Here is a 26794-nt window from a genome sequence, read left to right as displayed (position 1 = left end):
AGACATCAGGAGCCAAGCTTCCCTAGGCGCGAGCGACACCTGCGGCTTCACCCCGGGAGAGACGAGATAGCTCCGCCTCGCGAGCAGCGCGGCTCTGCGACCCTCGCTTTCGGATGCTGCCGTCGGCCCACGAAGGACGGGGACTGCCCAAGGACCCTTCTCCGGAGCTCTCCGGTGACCGAAGGTAAGCTTGAAGCCTCCGTTCGCGAAGGCGCTACTCCACACACGCCACGCCCTCCAGTTTAAAATTATTTCCCGACTTGCCCCGCGGCCGACGCGGCGAGCCTCTGCCGTGGCCCGCCAATTTCACGTAAATTAGCCACTGAGGTCGCCATTTCAACTGAGGGCAAAGCTTGGAGGCTTCAATCAATGACCGCATTGCTCTTCCGTTTTCCAACCGGTGCGAAACGTCCTCGCAAACTTCCGCCCACAATAAACAAGGCGGAGGCGCCCTCGCTCTGATTGGCCGGAATCCTTACGTAAATTTGGCGCTCGCAGGGCGTCAGAGGGACTGACTTCTGGATGTGATTTGTATCTGGGTTCGAACCTCAGAGCTCTTTGGATTTGCTCGCCTTCACCTTTCAGAAAAATTCAAGATGGGCCGCCAGGTTTGGGAGAGTTGAAACACGAGGCTGCCCCTCCTTATGTTTTTGCTTATGCCCTGGTCACCTTCGAGAAACGTGGGAATAAAGGGAGGACGTGCGCCTGGTGGCCGGCCTTCCGGCTGGGGTCGCTCTGGCGCTGGCGCTGCAGTTTGGGATCTTTTGGGATCTTGGGGCGCAGCCTTGTTTAATTAAAGTGGGACCTGATGCACTGAAGGAAGCAAAGGTTTTCCCCCTCCCCACTCTCCCAAGGGCTCTAGAGACCTTGCAGGTCAATCTGCTTTGTAGATGCTTGAACGTTCTGCGGGGAAGAGGGTCTGAGTGCATTTGCGTGGGAATTAGAATTTTAAGGGACCCCCTGGTATTCTGAAAACCGAGTTTTGAGCACCAGCACACCTGCAGCGTGGGATTCGTGATTGTCTCTCCGGTTCCCGGCACTTCAACATGTATCTCGGTTCTTGGTTAAGTCGCCTGTCCAGGGGTTTATCCAGACCCATCGGAAAAACCATGCGGCCAATCTGGGCTTCTCTTTCCCGAAATCTGGCGTTGAGTTCACAAAGAATTCCAGGTGAAGGCAGCTACGAGCTTCCGCCTATTTTTGACAGCTTGTTTGCCCGATCTTAACACCATTTTAATACCAGGTCATTCATTCTCTGGATTAGTTATAATCAAGGTTTTCTTTTTCCCCCTTGATTATAAAAAAGGTAGATAGTCTGTTTAGTGTATATTATTAATAGAAAAACTAAAATAATAAATAAAATCTTTTTCACGCTTTTAATAGTTTATTGATATACAAATGATTGTTATGTTATATTTGTGCTAAAGCTAAATAGTAACTGCACTGCACTGTCAAACAGGTAATTTCTAAAATTATATTTCACTTAGCAAAATGGACAGTTATCTTATGTCCAGTCAAGTGCTAGGCATGTAAAAGGTTTAGATTTCTAAACAGGATGCAGATTTTTATTTTGGGGCAGTTTTTTGCTTGGGCCTTGACACTTGTTGGTAAACACAATAGGGATATTGTATAATCTAGGCTATTTTATAAACCACATCAGGCTAACAAGATGGCTCAGTGGCTTCAGGCACTTACTTCTGAGCCTGAGTACCAATGTTCACTCCCAGGACCCACATTGTGAATGGAAGAAGAGGACAGAAGCCAACAAGTTGCCCCCTGACTTCCACAGGAGCACTGTAGCATGTAGGCCCCCATTTCTGTGGGCACACACACATAAATCTAATTTAAAATGTTTATTAACTTCACCCATTGACCTGAAAGAGCTAAAATATCATGAATGGAGAGTATTTTTTAAAGACACTACAAATATTCTTACTGTTGCCTTTTAAATTGCTTTTGCTTTCTCTTTTTAAAGAATTCAGTAGCTTTGTTTCTCGGACCAACACATGTGGAGAGTTGCGTTCTTCCCACTTAGGCCAAGAAGTCACTCTGTGTGGATGGATTCAGTACCGAAGGTAAACTGAAGAAAATGGTTTAGGACTACATGGAGGGCCGGGCAGTGGTGGGACACACATTTAGTCCCAGTACTTGGGAGGTAGGTGGATTTCTGAGTTCGAGGCCAGCCTGGTCTACAGAGTGAGTTCCAGGACACCCAGGGCTACACCTAGAGAAGCCCTGTCTTGAAAAGCCAAAAAAAGCCGGGTGGGCAGTGGTGGCGTACTCCTGTAATCCCAGCACTCTGGGAGGCAGAGGCAGGCGGATTTCTGAGTTTGAGGCCAGCCGGGTCTACAGAGTAAGTTCCAGGACAGCCAGGGCTATACAGAGAAACCCTGTCTCCAAAAAACCAAATCCAAAAAAACAAAAAACAAACAAACAAACAAAAAAAACAAAAACAAACAAAAAGAAACCAACAACAAAACCATGGAGTTCGTTCTCCTAAACAGTTCTAACCTTCCCTAAATTTTTATCCATTCAAAGAATAATATTTGCCACTTTTGTAATTTCTCAGAAGTCACTGCATTTTCTGTTCTATTTTGTTTTTAAAAAGTCTAATAGTGTCATCCCCAGTAAGTACTAATATCATTGGTTAAAGGGTATAATGATAAAACCTGACCCACCACTAGAGGACTGAAATAATCCTGAGCTAAGTTTAAGGAGCTCTTCTGAGCAGTGACTGGGAGTAGACTAGAATTCTGTAAGCCGGCTGTGAAGCCACAATAGCATAGGAGAGCAAGCTTACTTTACTCAAAATATAAGTGAAGAAAAGGCTTAAAAACATGAGCAGTGACTCCTTAGGCTCCAAGCCCATCCACTGTGTCTGTTGTTGCCCGTCTCTTAGGTTCTGAGCCGTAGCAGCACATTACCTCTGAAAAAGTTCAAAATGTGGGTAAATGCTTGTCACATGAAAGACGTTACATTGGCTCTTAGAGTGTTTGTTTTATATGTATGGGTATTTTTCCTATATGTATATTTGGGCGTGTGTCTATCTCTCTGATGCCCATAGAGACCTGAAAAGGGTGTCTAATTCCATGAAAATAGAGTTACACATAGTTGTAAGTTGCTAGCAGTTAAACCTGGGACCTCTGGAAGAGCAGGAAGCACCCAGCCTCTGAGCCACCTCTCCAGCCCCTGTTTTCCCTTTATAAATTAATTATTTAAAATAAAGAAGGAAAATGTATATTATCTCTTTCAATTTAGGTGGGGAAATGACCAATCAAATGTTTCTAATTCTCTAAAATATTATCTTTGGATTATACTATGTGCAAGAAAAGTTTACAAAGTTAATAAAATTTTCTTATGAGGACTTAAGCCAATGAAAAATATTTTTATTTCCTTAAATAATAACTTGCTATGTGGTTACAGACATATCCTTCCTTAAGGAAGGATAGGCAAATAAAAATAAAGTAAGTGCTTGCTCCCAAATACAGCTTTTGCTTTTTTAAAAAAATATGTATTTATTTTATTTATATGAATAAGTGAATACTGTCACTATCTTCAGACACACCAGAAGAGGGCATCAGATCCCATTACAGATGGTTGTGAGACACCATGTGGTTGCTGGGAATTGAACTCAGGATCTCTGGGAGAGCAGTCAATGCTCTTAACCACTGAGTCGTCTCTCCAGCCCTGGTTTTGCTCTTTTTTTATGTTGAGCTAATTAATGTAGCTCACTGACTTGGGTTGAAACCTTGTAATTTAGACTCTTCCTCCACAGGTACTCCACATACTCCTTACATTGGCAGCTTTTTATTTTGAGACAGAGTCTTACAGTGTTTGGCCTGAAACTTACTATGTAGACCAGGCTGGCCTGGAGCCTACAGAAGTCTACCTGCCTCTGCCGCCTGAGTGCTGGGATTAAACACATGTGTCTACATATCTAGTTTCCAGCAATTTAACTGTTATTCTATAGAAGTAAAACCATACTCCTAAGTTGACTAAAACTGTTGTGCCCAGATTCCTTCTTGGAACATTAGTTCCCTCAGAGAAAAGACTTCATAGCCAACTGCTTTTAAGAACAGTGGCCCCAGTACAATGTAGCTGGTATCTTTTGCAGCAAAAATTGAGAAGTCAGGAGCCCTAACTATCATAATTAGTAAATCATTGTTTGCACACAGGGTATAGTTAAAGCTGATTCCAGACCATGTATTACAGCCATAATCCTAAGATTTATGTGTTTTTAGCGCATCAAGTTCCTGTAAGATGCTGTAGCAAATGAGAAAGAGAGTTTCTCATCTTCTACAAGGAGGCAGAAAGGCATCAGGAAGAAATAAAACTCGGCTGCAGATAGCCTTAGTTGACAAAATCCACAGCCTTCAATTCCCTTTTATGAGAAATTCGTTCTCAAGGTGGCAGGCAAGATCAAGAAACATTCTCAGAGGCTGAAGAGATGGAGCGGGAGGTGAGGCTGAATGCTACTCTTGCAGAGGACCCAGAATTGGGTTCCCAGCATCCACATCAAACTCACAGCTACTTGTAACTCCAGCTCCTGGGGCCACTGGCCTTCCAGGAACCCTGCAGTCACGTGTCCATACCTCTTACAGACACACACTTGAAATTAGAATGAATCTTTAAACATAATTGCTCTTCAGGCTGTTATTTGTCATGGTTGCAACTTCTAGTCCAATAGAGACCTTTCCTGCTTTCTCAACCTACTACTAAGAGTTCTCTGAGAGCCTGGACCACAGGTCTGAGCAGCTCCTTTAGGAATTTCTCTGCAACAAGTGATTACATGCTTCCCTGGCCCTTTAAAAAAGATGTTGGCCAAAAAACACATTGAAAAACTTTACACCTAGCCAGGCATGGCGGTGCACATCTTTAATTCCGGCGCTGACATGGCTGAGATAAACATCTCTGTGAGTTGAGGCATGAATTCCAGGTCAGCCACAACTAAACAGTGAAACCTTGTCCAAAAAGACGAAAAAAAGAAAAATTTAAATCTATGTGTCATTAATGAGTCACATATAGCAAATTAGTAGCTATATGAATGATGACTAGAAATCCAAGTTGAAAAGAACAGTTTGGCCAGGTATGGCCATACATGCCTATAATCTCAGCTGCTTCAGCTGAACAAGAAGATGTCAGGTTCAGGGACAACCCTGGCAACAAGGCCAGACCTTTTCTTTTTTTTCTTTTTTTCTTTTTTTTAACTTTCCTGGTTTTTTTGTTTGTTTGTTTTTTCTAAGACAGGATTTCTCTGTGTAGCTCTGGCTGTCCTGGAACTCACTCTGTAGACCAGGCTTGCCTCAAACTCAGAAATCCGCCTGCCTCTGCCTCCCAAGTCCTGGGATTATAGGCGTGTGCCACCACGCCTGGCTTCAGACCTTTCCTTAAAAAAAAAAAAAAAAAAAAAAGGCTGGGGTGCTTAAGATAACTGCATGAATGTAGCTTATGAAAATACATAATCATAAATGGAGAAATTACATGGATTTTTTTATATTACTGGTTTTTTCTTTAAATTTTGATCTGAGAGACTATCCTAAAATATTCTTTTTTCCCCCCATTATTCAGGCAGAACACCTTCTTAGTCCTAAGAGATTGCCACGGTCTTGTTCAAATTCTTATTCCCCAGGATGAGGTAATACCCATTTTCCTATCTTTATCTAAAAGCTGCTTTGGTAAGATGGTGGTATAAGCCAAGTAGTTTGATCAACGTGTTTGAAGTTTTAATTTTAGGAATTAACTATTAATAAAAATTGAAAACTACTATTTATAACATTAATTCGTGATAAACTAAAGAACTTGAGAGATGGCTAGAGCAGTTAAGAGCACTTGCTGCTTTTGGTAAGGACCAGGGCTCAAGTCCCAGCACTCACATGGCAGCTCACAGCCATCTGTAACTAGTTCCAGAGAATCCAGTGTCTCACTGGCTTCCAAACAGTCATTCATGTATGCTTATACCCATATACATTCAGGCAAACAGCTAATACCTTTGACAAAGAGCTCATTTCTGTAATATGTAAAGAGGGGGTGTGGAGCCAGAGGGTGTATATAGTAAAGGTGCCTGCCAGCAAGCCTGCAGCCTGAGCTCAGAACCAACTCCTACAAGTTGTTTTCTGACCTCCACATAAGATATACATGGTACACTCATGCCAGTTACCTGTGTGTGCAAATGTAATAAATAAATTAGTTACCAAAGAAATCAATAAAGGACACAATGTGAAGATGAAATTTATAAAAAAAAAAAACTAAGAATAATCTTTCAAAAAAAAATATGTAAGTCATACACATATAATCACATAAGTGGGAAGCAGATGCTCAAATATCAAGAATTCAAGATTAGCTTCAACATTTTAGCCAGTCTTGGCCAGCCTGGACTATATGAGACCAAATATATATATATATTATTAGGAGAGACGTGATTAGGGCTATGGTGGTGGCACAGTGGATAAAGGTTCTTGCCACCAAACTGACAACCCTGGGACCCATGTGGTGGAAGGAAAGAATCAACTCCATAAGTTGCTTTCTCACCTCCACAGGTGCGCGCACGCGCACACACACACACACACACACACACACAAAATAAAGCCAGCCTGCCAATTTAGAATCTGTCTCAAAATAGAACGTACTTGGTTAGCAAGGCATAACGGCACGTGCCTTTAATCCCAGCAGTTAGGCAGAGCAGGTGATCTGTGAGATTGAGGCTAGACAAAGTGGTCTATATAGTTCCAGGACGGCCAGGCCTACATAGTGAAATCCTGTCTCAAAAATTAATTAACTAATTAATTAAAATTACAAATTGCTGGTGGACATGGTAGTACATACCTACAAACCCAGTACTCAAGAAGCTGAGGCAGGAAGGCTGAGAGTTCATGGCCAGTGTGGACTCTATAGTGAGGCCCTATCACAAGAAAGTGGGGAGGGCTGGGTTGGAGAGATGGCTCAGGAGTTAAGAGCACCGACTGCTCTTCCTGAGGTCCTGAGTTCAATTCCCAGCAACCACATGGTGACTCACAACCATCTGTAATGGGATCCGATGCCCTTTTCTGGTGTTCCTGAAGACAGCTACAATGTACTCATATATATATATATATATATATATATATATATATATATATATACATACAATAAATAAATCTTTAAAAAAAAAAGAAAGAAAAAGTGGAAAAAGTGGGGAGGGAGGATTCTTGGTGGTCTTACTGGCTGTATTATATGGAGCTAAAATAACAATAGAAATTACCAACTCTTGTAATAACATCAGTACAGCTACACTATTATAGCACGTAAGCTGTGAATATCGTTTTTCTAAGCTGTAGACTTGATGAAGGTTTCTGTAAGAGCATTTATTTTTGGAGCTTTCTCCCACCCCTTATGTTGCAGTCAGCTGCCTCAGTGAGGAGGATTTTGTGTGAAGCCCCTGTGGAGTCTGTGGTGAGAGTATCTGGGACAGTAATCTCCCGGCCTCCAGGACAAGAGAATCCGGTTAGTAGTCTAGGGAATGGAACTTTTCCTTTGTACATTTACAGTGTCTGCATATATACTAACAACATATGAGTCACTTGTGGGCACTTAGTGTTGAAGTTGCTCAGTTCCACAAATGAACTCGCAGATGTCACCACACCTGTTTAAGTATGCATGAAAAGACATCTGTCAACCTTGACAAATACATAATGATATTTGCTGATGTAGAATCTTATGAGCCACAGATATAAACAATAATGTAAAAATTATATAGATTTTTATTATTTGTAAGCTACAATTAGCTTGACCCATCTTACATATGTGTATGAATGCATGTGTTTTACAAATGCATATCGAATACCTGTCCTGAAAAATGACTTTCTAAAATAGCTCTTTTTCTTCTAAGAAAATGCCAACAGGTGAGATTGAAATCAAAGTTAAAACAGCTGAGCTCCTGAATGCCTGCAAAAAGCTGCCCTTTGAAATTAAAGACTTTGTGAAGGTGAGGGTGCCTTGTTAACAAAATCCAGTATCTAGAAAGTGATTGAAAATTACCAGAATGTTTAAAGTAAAAGTTTACCTTCTATAAAATGAGTATTTTTTTTATCAATTATTCTATAGTACTGACAGCTTATTATGTTCTTGAGGTGCAGACAGGTTGAAATGTGATTCTGTCTTTAAGATTTGAAGTTTTCTATTGTTCAAGTTTTTCAGTTTTTTTTGGATTTGTTTTTATTGAGACAGGGTTTCTCTGTGTAGCCCTGGCTATCCTGGAACTCACTCTGTAGATCAGGCTGGCCTCAAACTCAGAAATCCGCCTGCCTCTGCCTCTGCCTCCCAGAGTGCTGGGATTACAGGCGTGCGCCACCACTGCCTGGCTGTTCAAGTTTTTCTATTGCTATTGTTTAAAGTGTTGAAAGGAAATTTATGTTGGAAATGGCAAAGTTGCATAAGATAATCTCTTTCCTATTAAGTTGAAACTTCTGACAGTAATAAAATGTGTGCTTAGTGCAATTCTTAACTTACCAACCACAGAATTACAGATTTAGGATGATCTTAGCCAAAAGTTTCAGAGCATGATGGAGGTGCTAGCACTGATTAAATATAGCCAGATTTAAAAATAACTAAAAGGAAAAATCTATACCCAGAAAATTTTTAGCTTTGTCACAATTACAGACTTGTATATACCTGAATTTTAATTTTGTTTTGTTTTGTTGAGATAGAGTCTCACTATGTAGCTCTGACTGTCCTGGAATTTACTCTGTAGACCAGACTGGCCTCAAACTCAAGAGTTCTGCCAGCTTCTGCCTCCCAGGTGCTGGGATTAAAGCATGCACCACTATGCCTGGAATATATACCTAATTTTTAATCTATTAGGTGTTTATGTGTGCTCATGTGCACATATGTGTGCTTGTGGAAGCCAGAGGAAAACCTTGAATGCGATTCCTCAGGCACTGTCCACCTTTTATTGGAAACAGGGCCCCTTGCTGCTCTGGAACTCAACAAGTAGAATAGTCTGGGTGTCCAGAAAGCCCCAAGGCTCTGCCTGTTTGCGAGTACTTGTGCTGGAATCAGTGTGTGTGGCCACACCCAGCTTTCCCCCAGGTCCTGAGGATTGAGCTCAGGTGACTGTGCTCACAGGACGTGTACTTTACTAACTCTCATGACTGGTTTTAAGTTGGCTTGGCCCAGCGTAGAATCACATGGGAAGGAGCCTCGATGAGGGGTGGTCTAGATTAGACTGGCCTGTGAGCATGCTTTCAGTGGCTTTTCTTTGGGGGTTGGAGGTATTTGTTTTTGGTTTGTTTGGTTTGGTTTGCTTGGCTTTGGTTTGGTTTGATTTCCAGACAGGGTCTCTCCGTGTAGCCTTGGCTGTCCCAGAACTCAATCTGTAGACCAGGTTGGCCTCAAACTCAGAGCGATTCACGTGCCTCTGCCTCCCAAGTGCTGGGACTAAAGGTGTGCTCCATCACCACCTGCTGAGGGGAATTTTCTTACTTGAATTATGGATATGAGAAAACAAACCCCTTATGTAGGTGGCAACATTTCATGGCCTGGGCTCTGGACCCAGCGCTGAGTAAGCTAAGAACGGGCGCAGCATTAACTCCCTGCTGTCTGCTCTTGGCTGTGGCTGTAATGTGCCTGCTGCCTTGACTCTCCTGCAGGGGTGGGCTGTAACCTAGAACTGGGAGCCAAATTCCCCCTTTCTCCCTTAAATTGCTTTTGTCAGCATATTTTACTAAAGCGATTGAAGTGGAACCAAACACCAACTGAGTGATATCCCCTGCTCTACTAGATTTTTAATTACATGGCCACTAAGGCCTATATTTAAATTCATTGATTGCAAAAATCAATATTACAAAGTTGACCTTATTGTGGAAGAGAAAATAAATTTTCTAAGGTAAATATTCAGGAAAAAAAAAGTTATAGACATTTCTTATTATTTCTATTTCTGATATAAAAGAATTAAGCTACCCACATTAAAAGACTTTTTTCTTAAGTTCTAAGCACAAAAATGAATACAGAGATTTACAGCCTTGAAAATACACAAAGGTAAGCTGAGAGATGACTCAGTGGTAAGAATGTGCACAGCTCTTACAAAGGACCTGAGTTTGTTTCCCATAACGTGCACCAGGCTGCTCACAATTGCCTGTAACTCCAGCTCCTGAGGGTGCCTCTGGCTCCAGGGGCTCAAGGGCGTCTGCACTCACATGCAGAGACACACACCTACACATACCCCACCACTACTAATAAATGTAATTAAGAAAATGAAAGATAGATACCTTTTAAATGTTCAAAAATATTTAAGCATAAAAATCTTCATTTGTGTAGAAAACAGAGGCGCTTCGATTGCAGTATCGGTACTTAGATCTGCGCAGCTTCCAAATGCAGTACAACCTACGGCTGAGGTCAAAGATGGTCATGAAAATGCGGGAATATCTCTGTAATCTGCATGGTAAGGGAAGCCTGCATATTCATTCTGTTTTATTGTATACTCCCTTCATTATTGGGTCATGTGTTCCCAAAATCTGTAACTGATCACTGGTCGCTTACTGGGTCACAGACACATTCTTTTTTTTTTTGAGACGGGTTTCTCTGTGTAGCCCTGGCTATCCTGGAACTCACTATGTAGACCAGGCTGGCCTCGAACTCAGAAATCCACCTGCCTCTGCCTCCCAAGTGCTGGTATTACAGGCGTGTGCTACTACCGCCCAGCTGACACATTCTTTTAAAGGTAATAATGTCTATTACAATACTATGTCATAAGTTTCCTCCCAAGCACCCCCTTCTGCACCTCTTGAATTCTGGGGTTACAGTTGTAGACTGCATTGCTTAGCTAAATTTCCATAATTCTTTATCATTTTTATCCAGCATTTGATGGGGGTCTGAAATTTCCCATGAGTTAGACAGAGCACTCCTCGGTGCTCGCTCCCGTTTCATCCTTGCTATGTGGGCAGGACCACCAGAGCACTGCCCCAGGCAGGGATCCATCAGATATCCCAGGTCATCTCCTGTCATGAATGTCAGCTTTGTGAGCAGTTACATTTTGTAAAAGTCTTAACTTTCTTGGTACGTAGAAACCAACTTGCGCTTGTCTTTCTTACCTCAGACGTCTTCCTAATTAAAGGGAGCCTCTGACTTGTATTTCACTATCAACATCATACTTGACCAATTCCTAATTACTAACTTAATTTTTCTCTCTTTAGGGTTTGTGGATATAGAAACCCCAACATTGTTTAAGAGGACCCCTGGAGTATGTATATTACTTTTCATTTTACTATTGATATTCTCTTCATTATAAAAGTGATTTCTTTGCTTTTTTATATTCACTTGGACCATTTTTATTTACTTTTATTACTACCTCAGGGTCTTTTTATAAGAATTGAGAAAATTATGTGAGTGAGCATTTTGAATCAGAATGTTTTTATTCTGCATGAGTTTTCTTTCCCATAAGTTTTCTAGATGTAGATCATTAATGAATGGCTTATTAAAACCTTATTTATTAAGAGATGTCAGACCTGAACTGAAGGGAAGGCTCAGCAGTTAAAAGCATGTACCAAAACTTGAGCTCAAGGAGATCAGACACCCTTTTCTGGCCTGAAACACTGCATTCATATACACATGCCCACATACTGACAGAAACATATACACATAATTAAAATAAAATCCTTGGCTGGAGAGAGAACTCAGCCATTAAAAGCTAAGACTCAGCCAGGCGGTGGTGGCGCATGCCTGTAATCCCAGCACTCGGGAGGCAGAGGCAGATGGATTTCTGAGTTCGAGGCCAGCCTGGTCTACAGAGTGAGTTCCAGGACAGCCAAGGCTACACAGAGAAACCCTGTCTCAGGAAAAAAAATAAAATAAAAAATAAAAAAATAAAAAATAAAAAAAAAAAAAAAAAAAAATTTAAAAATAAAAAAATTTTTAAAAAACCTAAGGCTCACAACCAAAAAGATGAAAATAAAATCTTTAAAAAAAAAAGATTTGTGTCAACTAAAAAAAATATTAAAAAAAATTTAAAGATGCAGATTAGGCATCTCTTTCTGTGTGTGTGCTAAGAGCACCTGTCCTGCTACAATCCCTTTCATCCTAAAAATCTAAACCTGCTCTAAGTTCACGCCCACCCTCTCTCTGAGCTGTCAAGCTGACCACTGCCTGCAAAGGTACTAGACTGACCAGGGACACTGACTGAGAGCAGTGTAGGTATGGTGGTTCCATACTCCCTCACCTCATTTGTCCCTAGCCACAGCTTTCTAGCCAGCACCTGTTCCAGGAATATCGTCGTCACTGCAGCTAGGACTGCCATGGTTGGGGGCTGGCTCAAAGGGCGGGATTGCCACTATGGGAGCCTCATTGCTTATGACAGGAACCATTCTAGAGCAACAACTCACCTACAGGGCCAGCTGGCTTTGGTCCGCTTGAAGCCGAAGGGCCTTTTGCCTAAGGATGCATCAGTCTCATTCTCTCCGTTAGGGAAGGATCTGTCTCCACTGTGGTTCTTCCCTATATAGTCTATATATTCTTTTTCCTGTGCTTTTTCAGGAAATCAGTAAAACATGATGACTTGGGGTTTGATACAAGGAAAACAAATGCTATATTAATAAAAAAAAGAAACAGGTAAGGTGATACATTCCTATAAGATCAGTATTTAGGAAGCAAGGCAGGAGGACCACAACTTTCAGACCAGCTATGTCTACATAATAAGATCCTGTTAAAAAGAGAACTGAGATTTTTAATAAACAGCTCTGATATTTAATAACTCTTTTCAGTCTATAGTCTTAAAAAACACAGTTTAAGAACTACATATATAGCTTAATACCACGGTATTTGTGTGGCATGTTTGAAGGCCTCAAAAACAAAACAAAAATCCCTACAGCTGAATGTAAAAATGCAATTAAGAATGACCTGCTTGGCCGATGATGTACAAACTTTGTTGTGCTAATAATAAAATCAAGACTTTGTGTACACACACACACACTTAATAACTGTTATATACAAGCAGTATTTAAGATGTATTTTAGGGGGCTGGAGAGATGGCTCAGAGGTTAGGAGCACTGACTGCTCTTCCAGAGGTCCTGAGTTCAATTCCCAGCAACCACATGGTGGCTCACAACCATCTATATAATGAGATCTGATACCTTCTTCTGGTGTGTCTGAAGACAGCTACAGTGTACTTGTATAAATAAAATAAATAATTTAAAAAAAAAAAAAAAAAGATGTATTTTAGGAGCTACAGAGATAGCTCAGCAGTTAACTCTTTCAAAGAACCTTATTCAGTTTTTAGCAGCCAAGTCAAGTAGCTCTCAACAGCCTCCAGCTTCCGAGGTTCTGATGACCTCTTGTAGCATGTGTGTGTACCAACCCCTCCCCCGGCCTCCCCACACACAAGGTTACTGTTGCTGAGCATGGCACATGTCTAAATTCCAAAGCTCGAGACAGGGGCAGGTGAATCTCTGTGAGCTTCAGTCCAGCCAGAGCTTCATAGTGAGACTGTCTCTAAATAAATTTTTTTGTATGCAAATTGTTGTGGGGACTATGAGATGCACAACAGCTGTCTGTCATGGGAACTTTGCTCTCTGTTCCTTGGTGTGCGTAAGCATTGACTTGTCTGGTCACTTACACCTCGAGTTGCATTGCTATGTGGGCCCTTGAACTCACTGTTCCTCCTCCGCCTCTAAGCTCTGCTGGAATTGCAGGCATTTGCCATACCTGGCTTGGGCTTTTTGTTTGTTTATTTTTCAGTAATGTCTTTCTTTCTCTCTGCCACCTCTCTCTCTCTTTAAAAGGGTGCCAAGGAGTTTTTAGTACCGTCCAGGGAACCTGGAAAGTTTTATTCTCTCCCTCAAAGTCCTCAGCAATTTAAGCAGCTTCTGATGGTTGGTGGTCTAGACAGGTAAACTGCTTCTTTGTTTTTTGGTAATGCTATTACTCCTCAAAAAAAAAAAAAAAAAAAGAAGAAGAATTAGAAGAGGAAAGACCAAGGGGGAATGAAGGGACCAAACTTGTCTGATCCAGCACTGGCGAGATGGCTCAGTGGGTGATGCGCTTACCACGCAAGGCTGGAGATGTGAGTTTAATCCCTGGAACCTACATGCAGGTAGAAAGAGGAAACTAACCCCACCACGTTGTCCTCTGGCCTGCACACGTGCACCCTTATATCTGCACACCCACCCCTCACTCGGTAACAGGAAAACTATTTTAAAGTTGCCGGATTTGAAGGGGTTCAATTTTTTTTATGTGAGTTTTGCTATTGCTCATCCCCTAGAAATTATAAAAGTATTGTTTATTTAAGATTTATTAGGTGGCATTGGGCACAAAGCTAGTAATTTTGTAGAGCATTAAAAATAAGGTTCTGGTCTCAAATGAATAAGACTAATAAAAAAAATAGGATAATAATTTATTTATTTTATGTGTATGAGTACACTGTAGCTGTCTTCAGACACACTAGAAGAGGGCATCAGATCCCATTACAAATGGCTGTGAGCCACCATGTGATTGCTGGGAATTGAACTCAGGACCTCTGGAAGAGCAGTCAAGCCCCTTAACTGCTGAGCCATCTCCAGCCCTAATTTCATTAATTTTTAAAATTTTAAAAAGAAGAGAGTGTTATATGCTCGACTTGCAGAGGCAGAGAGGGCTTTCTAAAGGTGAAGGCGCGAGCTGGCCTGGCACAGAGCTTCCTAAAGCAGTATTCAGCTTGTAAAAGTACATATTAAGGAATCATGGACTGGTTTGCGTGCCCATCAAACATGCAAGTATCAAAAGGTGCTATATTTGGAAAGCAATCTATAAAATACTAGCCTCTCATGGGTCAGCTATATTTCTGGTTAGATTTGAACATAATAAAGTTTCTGAGGCTGGAAAATGGCTTTATTGCCAAGTCCTTGCCTGGCATGCAACAAGGGCCTGGGTTTGAGCCTTCCCACCACAAATAAAATGAAAAAGTAAAGTTTCTCTCAGGGGTCATTATTAACGTATTTCATAGCCTGTACTGCCAACACTTTGGGGAAACCGTTTGGATCATTTAAAATGAAGACTAGGTTAACTCTAGTTCTCTACTACAGGTACTTTCAGGTCGCCCGGTGTTATCGAGATGAAGGCTCAAGACCAGATAGACAACCAGAGTTCACTCAGGTACCTGAGTATCATGCTGCTATGACCCAGGATGTTTCAATACAGGACAGTAACTTTACAAGGTCTTAGAAATGAACACAAAGGCATTGGGTCTCTGAATCTCATTTTCAGACACACTTCCTTCATTTTGGTTGAACCACTGCCCTTGCTCCTTCCGCCGCCCTGCCTCTGCAGGGGTTGGCTTCCTCCCTCCGCTCTCCTGCTTTATATCCATGCATCCCACCTAGCTTTTTATTGCTTTCCCTCAAGGTCTCCTCTTTCCCCTCCTACAGTTCCCTGACCTATACCTAAACATGTATATGCACATATAAAAATTAAAATCTAGAATCTACCATTTGAGAGAAAGCATGGAGTACTTGTCTACTGGGATACTTCACTAAACATAATTCCAGTTCCATTTTCCTACAGACATCATGATCCTAATTCTCTTTATGGCCTGATAAGATTGCATTGTGTATATATAACACATTTCTTTATCCATTCATGGATTATGACTGTCTAGGCTATTTCTGTTCCTTAGCTGCTATGAATGGCACAGCAATAAACATAGATGTGTGAGCATCTGTATGCTAAGACTTGAGCTTTGGATTATTACCCAAGGGTGGGAAAGCCAGATCATATAGTCGTTATTTTTAGTTATTTGAAAAACCTCAGTACTGATTTCCCATAATCACCACACCAGTTTAGAGTCTCTCTGGCAGTGAATAAGGGTTCCTTGTTTCTCCAGTCTCTGCCAAGCACTTATCATTTGTGTTCTTTTATTTTATTTTTTTACTTTTTTTTTTTTTTTTTTGCAGGGGCAATTGAGTCAAGGTCTGGGTCTTTCTATGTAGCCTTGGCTGGCTTTAAACTCCCTAAGTTGACCAGGCTGGCCTCATACTCATCGAGATCTGCCTGCCTCTGTCTCCTGAGTGCTAACTAACATTAAAGGATGCCCCACCATGCCCGGCAAGATTTTATTACATGTGTATGGATATTTTGCCTGTATGTGCATGCCTGGTGCTCATGGAAACTCAGAAGAACTGGAGTTTCAGGTGGCTGTCTGCCATGTCAGTTGTGGAGACTGAACCCAGGTCCCCTGTATACATACCCACACCCACAGTATACATACATAAACAGAAGAACAAATAAAAAATAAAGTTAAAGCTGTGTGTGGTAGTGCATGTCTTTACTCCCAACTCAGAAGGCAGAGGCAGGTGGATATCAGAGTTTAAGGTCACCTGGTCTACAAAGCAAGTTCCAGGAGAGCCTGGGCTACACAGAGAAACATTGTCTCAAAAATCAAACAAACAAATAAAAACAATAAAAATAAAGTTAATAGAAGAAGCATTACTCCAGAAACAGCCAGAGTGGGGGCTGAAGAGATGGCTTAGCAGTTAAGAGCACTGGCTGGTTTTCCAAGGGCCCTGGGGCCAGCTCCTATCACCCATGTTGCAGCTCAGAACCAGCTGTAACTTCAGTCCCAGGGCACCAGACACCCTCTTGTGGCCTTCATGAGCACCGACTGTGTATGTGTGCATGCAGGCAAAACACTCATACATATAAAATATTTTTTAAAAAGGACAATGCTAACTTTAAAGAAAAATAAGTCTGTATACTGATATTTAATATATTTATTTATCCATACCCTTATTTGTTTTTAATTTATTGGCTTTGTTAAGGTAGCATTAATCAATATGATTAAATGGAGAAATCACAAGTTTGGAATCATAAAGACCAGGATTAGATGTAGCCCAACTACTTACTGATGCAGAATGCAAGCAATTCACTTACTTCTCTGAGCCTTTGGCCACCAGGTAGTTTTAGCATAAATATTTTGGTGTTTGTCAGGCAATAGCAGTCATTGGCATAAAAGCTAAGTATAATAATATTTATATCCTTAGCCATGTATTGTTTCTGGGCAGAGTTATTTATATGAACTAAAAGCCAAGAAATATGTATTGTGACTGTTCATATTAATTTCCATGTTGTTTTGGTTTCAGATTGACATAGAGATGTCCTTTGTAGACCAGACTGGCATTCAGCGTTTAGTTGAGGGTTTGCTGCAGTATTCCTGGCCTGATGATAAAGACCCTCTACTGATTCCTTTTCCTTCCATGACTTTTGCTGAGGCATTGGCCACCTATGGAACTGATAAGCCAGATACTCGCTTTGGGATGAAGGTACTTTTTTCTTGTTCTCAGGACCGCTCCCAGATAGTTCAGCCATCTTTTCAAACATTTTGAAGAAATTTACTCGTGTTACATACTGGTTGGATAATATTTTCAGTGTTCCTTTATCTTGTTACCTAAGTTGTTTCCAAAGTGCAACAAATGATGATAATGATGGTGGTGGTGGTGGTGGTGGTAGTGGTGTTAGCACTGCACTACTATTCTTTCAAGTTCCACTTCTAAAAGACAGGTGTGTGTGTGTGTGTGTGTGTGTGTGTGTGTGTGTGTGTGTGTTTTAAGATGGAGGTCCCTTAAACTTGCTGTGCAGCTAAAGCTGCCAGCTTCAAACTTGAGATCCTTGTGCCTCAGCCTCACAGGTGATAGGGTTACAAGTTTGTGCTGTCATACTCAAAGCTAGATTAAGGCATCGAACCGTAATAGTGCACGCCTTTAGTCCCAGGACTTGGGAGGCAGAGGCAGTGGATTTCTGAGTTCAAGGCCAGCCTGGGCTACAGATTGAGTTCCAGGACAGCCACGGCTGTACAGAGAAATCGTGTCTCTAGAAACAAAAACAAAATCAAAACAAAAAAAGAGTAAAATTAAGACACTTGTTAATGTCAATTCTAACATTTACTCCCCAGAACCCACAGGATGGAGAGAGAAAACTGACTCCTGAAAGCTGCCTTCTGAACACACACACACACACACACACACACACACAAGACAGACAGACAAGGAAGGAAGGAAGGAAGGAAGGAAGGAAGGAAGGAAGGAAGGAAGGAAGGAAGGAAGGAAGATAAGAAAGAACAAGAATTTTACTCCAATGTTTTACTATAGTACTTACCAGTTACTGATTTTATGGACATGAATAGTTATTTGAAAGAAAAAATAAATCTAATTTTCATTTTCAGTTTTCCTATGTCAGTATGGCTCTTGGAAGGGAAATGATTGAGTTACCAATTGTCCTTGGTCTGTAAAAAGGCTTAGATACATGAACACATTCAGATTATCAGTGTCTGAAATAGCAAGAGTTGAATTTTTATGTGGAGTTTTATTGCCAAGTCTCCATTACTTGTCCTTATAGAGAAGCATCCCTTGATCTCTGTAATGCTGCTGCCATTTCTGAATCTCATTTCTTACTACAGTCTTTACACTGAACTCTGCCTTGTCTGTGCAGAGTAATTACTCTGTTTTTGTTTTAAATCACGGTTCTACTCTGGGTGGGTGGGGGGGGGGGGGTCTGTAACCCAGTGATTCTCCTGGATTTGCCTGCCAGGTACTGAGAATAGTGGCAGGAACTACCATCCCTCGCTCAGTTCTTAGAAAGAAAACCTATCCACACCAGATCATAACTACATTCCTTTTGTTTTCATTCAGCTTTTGGTTTTTGGTTTTTCAAGGTTATGGGTTTTTGGTTTTTGGTTTTTCTCTGTGTAGCCCTGGCTCTGCTGGAACTCACTCTATAGAACTCAAACTCAGAGACCACCTGCCCCTACCTCCTGAGTGCTGGGATTAAAGGTGTGTGCCACTGTTATTACCATTACCATAAATACATTCTTCTTATATATAACCATTCCTCATTTGCTTATTTATAATACAGACTATTGGCTGAGACTGCTTAGTGTCAGTCCTGGGTCTACCATAGCAGTATCTTAGGCCAATGCTGAACTGGCAGTAATCCTCTATGAATACATTTTTTTAAAAGATAACTTACTAAGATGTAGTTCTTTTCTCTTTTTGAAGCAAGCTCCGAAGATCCACTGTCTCTGGCTCCCTAAGGTCGGTTTACAGCATTACATGGGTGCTGGAGATTTGAACTCAGGTCATCATGCTTGCATAGCAAGCACTTTAACCCACTGAACCACTTCTCCAGCCCTAGTTGTTTCCTTTTTCTGGGCTGGCAACATGGCTGAGGAGATAAGAGGTGATTACTGGCAAACCTGATGACCTGACTTTGATCCCAAGGTTCCACAAGGTAGAATGAGAAAACTAACTCCCTCAAGTTGTCCTCTGGTCTCCGCACACTCGCACACTCCTACCCCACAACACAGACACACACACACACACACACACACTTTTTCCTCTACTTCTGTGATGATCTGAGTTCAGTTCCTGGAACCCATGTAAAGATGTAAGGAGAGAACTCACTTTACAACTTGTCCCCTGACCTTCACAAAGCATTATTTCACTCACATCTACACACACCACAAGCATACAGCCCTCTCACAATAATAAGTATATAAAATTGTAAAAAGCTTACCTGTGGAATAGAGAAAGGACTCAGTGGGTAAGTGTTTGCCACACAAACATAAGGACCTGAGTTCAGGTCCCCAGAGTCCATGCACGTGCTGGGTAATCATGAGACAGAACAAGTGGCCTAGCAAGATCAGCTGTATCAAGAGCTCTGCGTTTGATTGAGAGACCCTGTCTCAATAGACACAGTGGGAGAGCATTGGAGCATGATCCCTGACATCAACCTCAGACTCTGTATGTACATGTATGCATGTGCACCCATGCATGTGCCTATGTGTACACAAATGCAACCATAATACAACACCACATATACATGAAAAGTATAAAGAAGCAAAAAGATAGTCTTATTTGTAAAATGTTTTGAAGTGAAAATGACTTTGTTTAGTCATTCCTTTTTGTTTTCCATTTTCTAGATTGTGGATACCAGTGATGTGTTCAGAAACACAGAGATGAGATTCCTTCGGGATGCACTGGCTAAGCCCCAAGGAACTGTCAAAGCAATGTGTGTTCCTCAAGGAGCAGTAAGTGAGGCACAATTCTGTGTCATTTCTAGAATGTGTATTTTGGAAGAAAATATATTTAATCCTGGCACATGAACACTTGAGAAAGGATAATATATCAGTCTGTTTCAGGCAGGCAGGCATGTGAGACATGCCTATGATCATAGCACTGAGAGGCAGAGGCAGGTGAATCTGTATGGATTCAGGACCAGTCTGGTTTACAAGGTGAGTTCTAGCCCAGTCAGAGTTACATAGTGAGACACTGTCTCCAAAACAAACAAACAAACAAACAAACAGTGGTTTTGGTATAAAGTCTTAATAGTGTCTCTAAAATTATTATATGAATAATGATAAAATACTGTGGTTTTTCAATTTATTTCTATTAATTAGACAGAATCTCATGTAGCCCAGACTGACCTTGAATTTACAGGCCTCCTGCCTTAACCTCCCAGGTGCTTATAACTGTTTAGGACAACAACCTAGTCCTAAAATTACCATTTTGAAAGAGATGCCAGGAATTTGAAAACAGTAAATAATTTGCTTCCCCCCCCCCCACTATGTTATAATTCTAAAATGTATCATTCTTGCTGAGTAAACATACTTGTTAACTTAAAATTTATAATAAAAAAAGAAAGACTACCTAAGGAAGGCCACACCCATTTGGATACATAAGCAGCGGGATACATTTGTCATAGAGATTAAAATCTCAGTCCTGTTGGGTGTGGTGCCACATGCCTTTAATCAGGGTTAAAGGGAGGCAGCTCACTGTGAATTTGATGTCCACAGAATCAGCTGCAGGTAAGCCTGAGCAAGTAGTATGACCCGGTCTCTAAATAAGTAAGGAAATCAATCAATAGTTCAAGAAATTTAGAAAACATATATTCAAAGAAACCTGCAGTAATCAAGCTCTTGGACCCTCTTGATCTGAGAGTAGAGCCCACCCACCTTTGTACCCTGTGCCTTGCATGACGGTCATCTGGTGAGTGTCATGGCAGGCCACAGGGAAGCTGGAATTGGGAAGCAGTGGTCCAGCACAAGCTACAGCATTGCCTTAGAACACGTCTCATTATGTGAAGAAGAATTCACATTTTTATTAAATGCTGCTCTTCACTGAAAAAGCACAAATATGTTTATATCTTACTTGACATGGTGAACCTGTTCACAAGGCTGGGCGCCATAGCAATGGGTTGACTTTTCTCTCATCAGAAGTACTTAAGGAAGGAAGACATCGAGTACATTAGAAAGTCTGCAGCTCACCATTTCAGTCAGGTAAGGAGCAGGGTTGTCTTCTGTAGTCTACCATCAATTGCGGGGACTCTAGTTTTGGTTTGGTTTTAGCTTTTTTAGATTTATTTTTATGTTCTGTGTGTGAGTGTTTTGCCTGCCTGTATGTATGTATGTATATGTATGTATGTATGTATGTATGTATGTATGTATGTATGTATGTATCTAGTGCATGCCTGGTACCCTTGGATCCAGAGAGGCATTGGATCCACGGGAACTGGAGTCACAGGCAGTTGTGAGCCGCCATGGAGGATGATGGGAACTGCCCTTAACTGGTGAGCTCTTAGATGGAAGAGGCAGTATTTCAGATCATAGTTTTCTGTTCATCTATTTTTACTGAAAGACTTCAATTTAGACAGTTAAATTTACTTTCCTACTGCAAGTTCAACCATACTGTTTTTACATGAACCAAAGAATTTTATTCCAGTTTTAAGTTAGATAAATGAATTTGTTTCTTGGTGGTCAAGGTTTGGCAGTGGCATGTCAAGGGTGAAAAGGTCTTACTGGTTGGTTCTTCATCCGGTGTCTGGTTTACAACTGTGAGTACACCTTTGACCAACACATTTTTGGCTCTGGTCTTAGAGGATGATATCACTAAAATGAGGAAAAGGATCTGGGAATTCTTAATGTCCCTGAACATGTAAATTGCCTTGGCCATTTTCCCAGAATCATGGCAGCCAGGCATGATGGCGCACTCCTGTACTGCCAACACTTACATGGAGGTAGGAGGATCTGGGCTTCAAGGGCAGCTTGGATTGCTGAGAGTCTGTCTTACAAAATAAAAACCAGAAAATAAAGCCAAGAGTCTTGCTCTTAGTGTCAGCATTTTCTGTGATATGCTTTAGATGAAGTGTCCTAATATAAGGACACTATGCTCATCACAATGTCATTTATAACAGGAACAGGCAGGGATGCTTAAGTTTATGGTACAAAGAAATTAATATTTAAGTTCCTTTTCAATTTTTGTTTGTTATATTGCTTTTTTAAGGCAGGGTCTCAGTAGTCAAGGCTTCCTTGAGCTCCTGACTGCCAAGCCTTCATCTTGAACAGTTATAGGATGCACCATAACATCCAGCTCGCAATTCCTTTTTAAATGGGACTTGCCTCACGTGCCTCAGCTCAGGCTCGGAGAGATGAAGATATTTCTTTTTTTTTTTAAAGATTTATTTATTTATTATATGAAGGACACTGTAGCTGTCTTCAGACACTCCAGAAGAGGAAGTCATATCTCATTATAGATGGCTGTGAGCCACCATGTGGTTGCTGGGATTTGAACTCAGGACCTTTGGAAGACCAGTCACTGTTCTTACCAGCTGAGCCATCTCACCAGTCCGAAGATATTTCAATATGAAGGAAGCACAGGGGCAGGATGCTGAGGCAGGACTTTCACAGGGAGACCCTGTCTTACCTTTTTAATTTTTTTCAATTGATTTTCAAGACAGGGTTTCTCTGTGTAGCCCTGGCTGTCCTGGAACTTCTCTATAGACCAGGCTGGACTTGAACTCAGAGACCTGCCTGCCTCTGCCTCCCAAGTGCTGGGATGAATGGTGTCCTCTGTTTCAACCTATAGAGACCGAGACTGACGGGGTGGTGCTCATGCTTGCTGAGCAGTACAAGGCCCTCGGTTTGATCACCAGTACAGGGTGGAAAGAAAGAGAGAAGGAATTTTCAAAATGAGTCAAGGCAAATTTTTAGAAAATAAAAGACTGAAAAAATTATTCATAAAGTTATATTAAAGAACCATCTTTTCTTTCTATTTTTCTCTATAGAAATATTCTTTCAGACTGGGCATAGTGGCACACATCTATACCCAGTGTTCAGAAAGCTAAAGCACATTATTACATTTTAAAAAACATGTTTACTTATTATTAGCGTGCGTGTGTGTGTGTGTGTGTGTGTGTGTGTGAGATGGGGATGCATGCAAAGGGAGGCTACAAACCTTTACTCTGGAGCCAGCTCGCTGGCCTCATGTCAGTCATCTTATTCTGTTCACTTGCAGTCTGCCAGAAGTAAAAACAAAGAAAAGGTCACAGACATTTCTAGGGCCTCCCTCAAGTAGGCAAGTGCCCAACCACTGATCAGTTATATCCTCTGCCCTTCTTTTATTTTTCCTCTTTTTAGACAGGGCCTCACTATGTTCTATGGGCTGGCCTTGAACTCACTCTGTAGCTCAGGGCACTACAAATCTCCTGTCCTCCTGTTGTAGTCTTTTGAGTAGTTGGGTTTACAGACCTACACCTCAGGACTAACTTTAAAATTTTGTATTTTGTATCACCTTGAAAAGATTTGTAATGAAAAAGAGATAGTATCATTGAAGTGCCTGCTTTTATGTCAACTTGACACAAGCTGTAGTCATCTGAGAAGAAGTAGCCTCAGTTGAAGAAATGCCTCCTTGAGATCCAGCTTTAAGATATTTTCTCAATTAATGATCAGTGAGGGAGGGCCCAGCACATTACAAGTGGGCTACTTCTGGTCTAGTAGTCTTCCTTTCTACAAGAAAGCAGGCGGAGCAAGCCAGTAAACAATACCCCTCCCTGGCTTCTACTTCAGCCCCTGCCTCCAGGTTCCTGCCCTAAGGGTTCCTGTTGTGACTTCATTCGATGATAACAGTATATGGAATGTAAGCCAAATTAAACCTTTTCCTCCCCAACTTGCATTTTGGTCCTGATGTTTCGTCACAGCAATAGGAACCCTATCTAAGACAGTCATGTAAGTTATCTTCTCCTTGGAACAAGAAATCTTTGTACTGTGAAGAAAACAAATCCATCTCATTTTTGAAAAAAAAAATCAGTAAGATTTTTTTTTTTATTTAGGAAGTCCTACCTATATTCCTGAATGCTAAGAAGAACTGGAGTTCACCATTTGCTAAATTCATAATGGAGGAGGAAAGACTGGAATTAACCAGACTAATGGAGATACAAGAAGAAGACATGGTGCTTCTGACTGCTGGGGATCATGAGAAAGCAGTAAGTAAAACTGAGCAAGTGCGTGGGCCTGTGATGAAGGCTCCTTCTTCGCCATGTTCATTTATATATTTAAAATGGATTGTTAGCTTCGTAAAGCAGGGCTGCTCTGAATAAGTCATTGTGTAAATGTCTTTTAGTACTTTATAATGCACCTTACAAAAACTAGAGTCATTTTGTGCACAGTGGTATGGAACGCAGGGGACCTCAGGTTTGAGACCAGCCTATACTGCATAGTGAGACCCTGTCCCAATAAAGCCAAACCAAGCAAAGCAGACTAGAGCCTTGGGTTCCTGCCCTAAGGGTTCCTGTCATGACTTCACTCGATGATAACAGTATATGGAATGTCCCCTGTTCTGGAAAGACTCAGTGAAGCAGTAATTGGCAAAACCAGAACGGGGAAGTGGGAAGGTGTGGGTGGGAGGACAGGGGGAGGGAAGGGGGCTTTCGGGACTTTCAGGGAGTGGGGGGCTAGAAAAGGGGAAATTATTTGAAATGTAAATAAAAAATATATTGAATAAAAATAAAAAAAAAACAGTATATGGAATGTAAACCAAATTAAACCTTTTCCTCCCCACCTTGCATTTTGGTCATGATGTTTCGTCACAGCCCTAGGAACCCTATCTGTGAGGGTGAGGTGATTTAGCAGCTATAGGCACTTGCTGTCAAGGCTAATGGAACCCACGGGACAAGAAGGAGCTGACTTCCAAGAGTTCTCTCCTCTCTCGGTCTCTGTCTCTCTCCCCAATGCTCCCATTTCCTCACACACACAAAATGAACATTTTAAAACTTCTTATTGAAGCCGGGTGTGGTGGCGCACGCCCAGCACTTGGGAGGCAGAGGCAGGCGGATTTCTGAGGCAGGATTGAGTTCAGTAGTTCAAGAACAACCCCGGTAATGAAGCAATACCTCATCTCAATAAATAATGAACCAGGTGTGTTGGCACAAGCCTTTAATCCCAGCACTTGGGAGGCAGAGGCAGGCAGATCAGAGTTCATCAAGGCCAGTCTCGTCTACAGAGCAAGTTCCAGGACAGCCAGGGCTACACAGAGAAACCTTGCTTCAGGAAAATAAATTAGTGAGTAAATAGGTATTGAAGTAGGTATTTTATCCTCATGTACTTTTGATGGGATGTAGAGAAATTAGTAAGTAGACAAGCAGGCTCCAAGCTTGGTGTGTAAGGCTCTGAAGATGTTTTCCTGGTCACTGGGGTCTGAGGTACTCGGGCAGCCCAGGCTGACGGTCATGCATAGTAGTATCTTATCTACTTATTGGCCAGTCTTCAGCATTTAGTTTGTGTCATCTGATGCTCACACTGACAAGAAGCTAGCTTAACTTTTGTGTCCTTTGTTTGCAGTGCTCTCTGTTGGGAAAGTTACGGCTGGAGTGTGCAGACCTTTTGGAGCTGAGAGGAGTGGTTCTCCGAGACCCAGCAGTGTTCTCTTTCCTGTGGGTGGTCGACTTCCCACTCTTCCTTGCCAAGGAGGAGCGGCCCACAGAGCTGGAGTCAGCCCACCACCCATTTACTGCTCCTCACTCCAGTGACATGCACCTCCTCTATACAGAGCCAGAAAAGGTACTGACCTATTCTTCCCAATAAAAGGAAGTATCTAAATAGATACTAAGAACTTCCAGGCTGGGCAGAGGTGGTGCAGGCCTTTAATCCCAGCACTTTGGAGGCAGAGGCAGGCTGATTTCTGAGTTTGAGACCAGCCTGGTGAGTTCCAGAACAGCCAGGGCTACACAGAGAAACCCTGTCTCAAAAACAAACAAATAAACAAAAGAACTTCCAGATTTATTCCGGAGAACCAAAGATAAAAATGGAGCCTACCATTAATAAATGTGTTTGCCTTAAGTACAGTGTCTTGATACTATAGAATTGAAAGCCAGGAATTTTCTGTAGCATAAAAGTTCTGTGATCTTGCAGGTTCGTGGCCAACACTATGACCTGGTTTTAAATGGCAATGAGATAGGAGGTGGTTCTGTCCGAATCCATGATGCACAGCTCCAGAGGTACATCCTGGAAACATTGCTGAAGGTATGGATACTTTCTAACCTTCCCCTTTTACTCACATCTTTGTTTTATGAAACATTTATTTTAAATGGAGAGCCAGGCAGTGGTGGCCTGTGATCCCAGCACTCTGGGAGGCAGAGGCAGGCGGATTTCTGAGTTCGAGGCCAACCTGGTCTACAGAGTGAGTTCCAGGACAGCCAAGGCTATACAGAGAAACCCTGCCTCGATAAAACCAAATCCAAAAATAAATAAATAAATAAATAAAAATGGAGAGTTTACTAGATACAAAATGTCAGCCTCCCTTCATGTTTTATGGAGCACTAGGAAGAGCAATGATAAGTTACTCGTCAGTGCTCACCTGTGCGGGGACTGTATCCGGGACGCCAAATGTGGTGACTCACCTGTGTGGGGACTGTATGCAGGACAGCCAAATGTGGTGACTCACCTGTGCAGGGACTGTATGCGGGACAGCCAAATGTGGTGACTCACCTGTGCCGGGGACTGTATGCGGGACAGCCAAATGTGGTGACTCACCTG

At 41.7% G+C, this 26794-nt stretch overlaps 1 protein-coding gene across 3 annotated transcripts in view; it reads left to right on the top strand.

The window, feature by feature from the left end:
• Nucleotides 1–429: 429 nt before the first annotated feature.
• Dars2 (aspartyl-tRNA synthetase 2, mitochondrial) overlaps nucleotides 430–26794 on the top strand; it is a 29731-nt gene continuing 3366 nt past the window's right edge. The window contains exons 1-15 of one of the 3 annotated variants that reach the window (XM_052201314.1): nucleotides 449–1170; nucleotides 1976–2075; nucleotides 5569–5635; nucleotides 7378–7479; nucleotides 7865–7960; nucleotides 10291–10414; nucleotides 11166–11212; nucleotides 13746–13852; nucleotides 15024–15093; nucleotides 17076–17255; nucleotides 19910–20017; nucleotides 21203–21265; nucleotides 24094–24246; nucleotides 25601–25819; nucleotides 26171–26281. In XM_052201314.1, the coding sequence (XP_052057274.1) occupies nucleotides 1047–1170; nucleotides 1976–2075; nucleotides 5569–5635; nucleotides 7378–7479; nucleotides 7865–7960; nucleotides 10291–10414; nucleotides 11166–11212; nucleotides 13746–13852; nucleotides 15024–15093; nucleotides 17076–17255; nucleotides 19910–20017; nucleotides 21203–21265; nucleotides 24094–24246; nucleotides 25601–25819; nucleotides 26171–26281 (1671 nt within the window). In that variant the 5' untranslated portion in view covers nucleotides 449–1046. Of the gene's footprint in view, nucleotides 1171–1975; nucleotides 2076–5568; nucleotides 5636–7377; nucleotides 7480–7864; nucleotides 7961–10290; nucleotides 10415–11165; nucleotides 11213–13745; nucleotides 13853–15023; nucleotides 15094–17075; nucleotides 17256–19909; nucleotides 20018–21202; nucleotides 21266–24093; nucleotides 24247–25600; nucleotides 25820–26170; nucleotides 26282–26794 lie in introns of all 3 variants that reach the window. The other 2 variants (XM_052201315.1, XM_052201316.1) reach the window with 2 other exon arrangements.

This window comes from Apodemus sylvaticus, chromosome 12, assembly GCF_947179515.1.
Source record: "Apodemus sylvaticus chromosome 12, mApoSyl1.1, whole genome shotgun sequence".
Classification (NCBI taxonomy): Eukaryota; Metazoa; Chordata; class Mammalia; order Rodentia; family Muridae; genus Apodemus; species Apodemus sylvaticus.
Note: the sequence above shows the minus strand (reverse complement) of the source record. Positions and strands in the feature narration are given on the sequence as shown.